At 43.1% G+C, this 5,282-nt stretch overlaps 1 protein-coding gene across 1 annotated transcript; it reads left to right on the top strand.

The window, feature by feature from the left end:
- oxnad1 (oxidoreductase NAD-binding domain containing 1) lies at positions 1 to 5,282 on the top strand. The gene is given in 10 exon segments (XM_038724567.1): positions 1 to 135; positions 735 to 838; positions 1,115 to 1,184; positions 1,356 to 1,459; positions 2,796 to 2,908; positions 2,911 to 2,936; positions 4,282 to 4,527; positions 4,674 to 4,782; positions 5,000 to 5,065; positions 5,068 to 5,282. Coding segments are annotated over 9 exon segments (921 nt in total). The 5' UTR covers positions 1 to 135; positions 735 to 740; the 3' UTR covers positions 5,157 to 5,282.

Below are 5,282 nucleotides of genomic sequence, written 5' to 3'. Positions count from 1 at the left end.
CAAATTGAATTGTCCTTTTCTCGCAGAAGAAGACGCAAGCGGCCGTACAACATCACAGAAGACCTCAGTAGTGTGTTATAAAAATAACATGACCAAGGTTATATAGTAACACCATTTGACAAACATCTTATCTCGGTAAGAAGAAGAGGACAGCACTTGTATGTGTCTATTATGTGTCTGTGTCAAATAACAAACCGGCGTTGACTTGCTAGCAGCTTTAGCTGGAGAGCTAACTATTAGCCGCATGACAGAGGAGGCTATTCCAAACTCCGTTTAAAATAATCACAATATTACACAGAGCCGCTTTTTGATCAGGATGTAACGTTTTAGGATCGGGCTGCCTCTTATTCCTTTCATGATCGTGAACTGAAGGGCACTCCGGTTGGTGGCAGCGAACAATATCACTAATACTGAGGTCTTGAGGCATGTTTTCAGTGTCGTTTGGTGACATGTTCCTGGTGTGAATGTGAAGGTATGCTGGACTATTACATAAGCGGAGTTTGGCGTGCGGTGCCATCCCAGCCAGAGGGGTGATGTTTTAGTTAAACGGCATTGTTGAGGGGCTCAGCTGTTGAATTTACAGCTGCTGTACCGGGGATTTTATAAAGCGAAAGGGATAAATATATTAACTGCCGATATTGATATATGTGATTTATAAGTAACGTTAAATGACAAGCGGTGGGCTCCCACAGCTAATGCCAGATGTTCTCTGCTCTTTTCGGAAATCCGCCCAGGTCGAGATGAGCGTCCCCTGTTTCTTGTCATCAGCTGCCCGAAGCTTCTGCAAACCTGCCGGTCTCCTCTGCTGCCGGATTCTGGGCCCCAGCTCCTTCACAAGGTGAGTTTCATTGAAATGTACCTGGCTGCTCACTCCTGGGACACTGTAAAGACTGACACCAAGGAAACTATAATTAAATTGTGATTTTTTAACTTAAAGATATGCTTCACCCAAATCACGAAAACCAGATTTAGGCGAACTAGCCCTTTAAGTTTGTTTTTGCTTGCTAGCCATGAGGCCAAAGTCCACATGCCATGCTGCTTTGTAGCTCTTCACTCAATGCATAAAGAATATTTCCCACAAGACAAGTGAACAGCAACTACCTCTTTTTTTTAGAAGAAGAAATATGTCCTCCAGAAGGCAAATGGACCATCTACAGAGAACAGCGAACAACTCCAGACAAAATGTAAGTTGATATTTTGTATTTGAATACATCAATATGTAATGTATTCATTACCTGTGCCTCTTACTAACAGTGTAATTTACTGACAGTCCATCCAAAGATTATTAACACACTCATAAACTCTGCTCTCTTCCTGTGAATGTGTGTATTTTGTGCTTGACCGGCTAACAACAGGTTCTGTATCCAGCTAAAGTATGTGGCATTATAAATGAGTCGGAGATGGTGAAACGTTTGAGAATTGCTGTCCATCCAGACTTCACCTTCAAAGCGGGACAGTGGTGAGTAGACACTAGCATTAACTTGTTGTCAGATGAAGGAACACTGTCACATTGTGTTGTGCCACCTGAGGTACTGCATCATGAGTGGGAAAAGTTAGTCGTGCAGTCTGTAACTTCCCCCTGGAGTCCTTTCACAGTGCCTGCAGTGCTCATAGTAACCACAAGGTGGTGGCATTGTGCTTGATATGGCCTGGTGGTTTTCTTTTCCCACTAAACTTTTACAGTTCACAGGAGTTAAAAATCCTACATCCCAGTCAACATGTGAGCCAGCTCAAATTATTGTTGATAAGAAGAAAATTGTCAAGAAATGTGTCAGATCTGCTGATGGAAGGATCAAAGAGAGATTTTTGTCAGGTTAAACTAAATAGTTGGGGACTTGATAAGCAAATTTTTTTCTTAGATTTGTGTAGGTAACTGCTGAATGCACTGAGTTGCATGTGCAGTTTTGACTTGAAAGGCTCTTGAACACTGCCTTGTTTTTGACGATCCAGAATACTGGGAAATGTTTTAGGTTTTAAGCTAACTTCCGGTGACTCTCATATAATCATAATAGCAAGTTAAGTACTTCTTCGATGAAGGCAGATATTTTTTCTGTGTCTGTCAGTCTGCGTTGCCAACGCTAATTAGTGTACCCTGCACATGCAGTATATGTAACTGAGACCATACTGTAGGTGGGCGGTGGTGAGATGTAAAACCGGCAGCCAGTTTCCCTGCGGTGTCTGGTAATGAATGGAAATCCTTGAGTTTCAGTGTTGTTGTTTTTTTTAGAAAAAGGACTGTTTAGTTGTTCATCTCCAGGTGGGAGAGGAGGAGGACGAGGATGAGGTGGGTGGAACATATGTGTCTTCATAGCAGATCCATATTTATGATGCCTCTGAGGGTTGTGGAGTCAGTGTCTCTCTCTAGTGCAACAGTGGGTCATTGTGTTGGTGGAACATTAGCCCAACTGTTTAGCATTGCTGTTTTCCTCTGGGGGTACTGTGCCTTGTATGTTGATGGACAGACCCGACCATGTTGTGTGTAAGACCGGGATGCTACACATTGTTTAAACTAACTAGCAGGCAACTTTCCATCTGGTGTGGTTTTGTTCTACTTGGTTTCAAGAACAGTTCTGCCCCCTTCACTGAGGTCAAAGGGCACCACGCAACAATACATCCATGGTTAGACTTAGCATTGTCACGTCAGAGTGAAGAACAGGAACAAATTTTCAACTCCTAATAGCTTTAGCTTCACTAATTATCTAATTAAGTTCAAACATCCAGAATAAATCAGTTGACATATTAAATAATTAAGTTATGATTTAATTGTTTTGTTTTTTTTGTGGCTGTGTGTGCAGGGTAGATTTCTTCATTCCCGGCGTAGAGAAGGTGGGAGGTTTCTCCATGTGCTCCAGTCCGGGTTTGCTGCAGAGGGAAGGCATTGTTGAACTGGCTGTCAAATACACCAAACACCCCCAGCGCTCTGGGTCCACACCACAGTGAGTGGGGCAGTCATTTTCCCTATATATCTGTCTAATGTTTTGGAAGATTACACTGTTAGCATATGTATGAGATAGATGGTGAAACAGTGTGAATGTGAGAGCGCAACAAAAGCATCACAGTGTTATAGAGTTAGGAAACCAGCAGTGCCACATAATCACACTGTTGGGTATTCTAAAAAGTTAAGTGAAATTAAAAGTTTGTGATACAATCCCAATAGAACATTCTTACAATTTTATTATTTCTTCCCCTGTGTGACGGAAAGGCAAGAGCAGTCACCTCACCCAGATTCGAACCCGGGTCTACAGGGTACCAAACATGCAACTTGACCGCAACGTCAAAGAGCCAGGCTCGTTGGTATGGCAGTCACAGCGCATACTCAACTGTAGTGACGGTGGTCCGTCACACCCTGTTCATATTTTTCTTTTAGGCTTTTGTTACCTAACGTGAATTGACAAATTCAAAATTGCCTGTGTAGTTGCTCAGAAGTAGAATTGTGGTAGTAACACTAAAACTCAAGCAAGACATTCTGAAAAAGCCTGCACACAGGGTAAATAAAGGTTGTGTGAATACATAAATGGAGGAGTAACAATTGAAAGCTTTGAAGTCTTTGCTCCCTTCATCATATGTTTATATATTCTAATCTATTAATTTTTAGAGCATTACATTGTACTAGGACATGCTCCAAAAGGTAGCTTTTTAGTGTGCGCGAGTAGTCGTGTGAATATGAACAATGTTTCCCTTCCATTTTTGTACTCTGTTTGTTTGCAGCTTCTGTGTTTGATGATGGGCCTTAATAAATAGCTTTGAGCAAATGAGTAAAGCGTGTAAATAAGTATCAGAAAGCACCGTGATGTGTTCTGAGACTTACAGCGCTCTGCTCTGAGATCGCTTGATGAGCCATGTGTTTGATATTGCGCTCCGACTCCTCTCTGCGAGCAGGAATAGTGTGGGGACCGTGATGGCAGATTAAGAGTGCGAGCATTACGTGTATGTGTGCTCATGTGTACAAAAGCATATTCACTGCTCCTTTTGACTTCAAAAGACCTTCTCTGCGCAACTTGGGAAATCACTTCCAACCATACCATAGGTTTGTTGTGCATATGCATGCTGATCTAAAAGTGTCTTTTTACTATTTCCTGAGGCTTCGATGTTGTTAAAGCAATGCTCTAAGTTTCCTTGGAATATATTTCATATCTAAAAAGGGATTTCAGCTGCTGAGCAAAGAGAAATATTGGGAGCCAGCTCAACACAGTCTGTTATCTCCTTTTACCTTTTTCTGAGTCTGTCTTTTTCATTTTCTGTCTTGATTTTTATCACTTTCTCTTCCCTCCTTCCCCTCAGTGTACAGTCGGCGCCCGGGTGGCAATGCGTGTCGGTGGGGACTTCTTCTTTGACCTGTCACCCTCAGACCCGTCCGTGGATTTGCTGCTGGTGGCCGGTGGCGTAGGGATCAATCCCTTGTACTCTATCCTGTTGCACACCACAGATCTGCTGCGTCTGAACTGTGCCTCTGGTGGTCGGGACTACAACATAGGCTCTGTCCACCTCTGCTACAGCGCCAAGAACACACAGGAGCTGCTCTTTAAGGTGTGTCCTTGTAGTATTATATATAATATTAGTCAACTTGCTGATTTTACTGCCCATGTGTTTGTCAACAATATGGTGGTGGGTGTGTTGCAGTGTGTAAAGAGGAACTCTGTTACAAATGTCTTATCTACCCTCTGTGTTCCCAGAGCTCCATCATTGAGGCGTGTCGGGATTTCCCTGACAAGTTCTCCTGTGACTTCCACGTCACGCAACAGTGTACAGATGTTGACCCACACCTCCAGCCATTTCTCAAGTGTAAGTAATCTCTGCACACACACACATTGCTACACACGTGTATTGTTTAGCAGGGATGATTTAGTGACTGTCACATTCTACAATAGTCTGTCTTTGTTGATTTATCTCTGTCATCATGTAGAACAGACACTATCAAAGCTCCACATGGGCGACTCGGAGGGAATTGGTGCCGCAGCACTGGGTCTTGATTAATTGACTTCCCTTTGTGTTTCCCCAGGCGGGAGAATCACAGAGGATGAGTTGCGTGCTCATGTGGACCTGCAAAGGACTTTGTGTTTCCTGTGCGGCCCCCGCCAATGATCGAAGCAATTTCCAAAACCCTCATGGACTTTGGTCTCCCTAAAGACAGAATCCTCTTTGAGAAGTGGTGGTAGAACCTCTTGCACTTCCCAGAAAGTTACAGTGTTGTCCTCTTGGCTAACGCTCCTTATTGCAGGGGAGGATGTTATGGGATGTGGTGAGTGGAAAGTAACTGAAATAATAGTAACTGTGATAATGAC

This window comes from Micropterus salmoides, unplaced genomic scaffold, assembly GCF_014851395.1.
Source record: "Micropterus salmoides isolate LMB-PRFRI ecotype aquatic unplaced genomic scaffold, ASM1485139v1 Ms_hic_scaffold_17, whole genome shotgun sequence".
NCBI lineage: Eukaryota > Metazoa > Chordata > Actinopteri > Centrarchiformes > Centrarchidae > Micropterus > Micropterus salmoides.
This window is presented reverse-complemented; position numbering and strand designations above follow the sequence as displayed.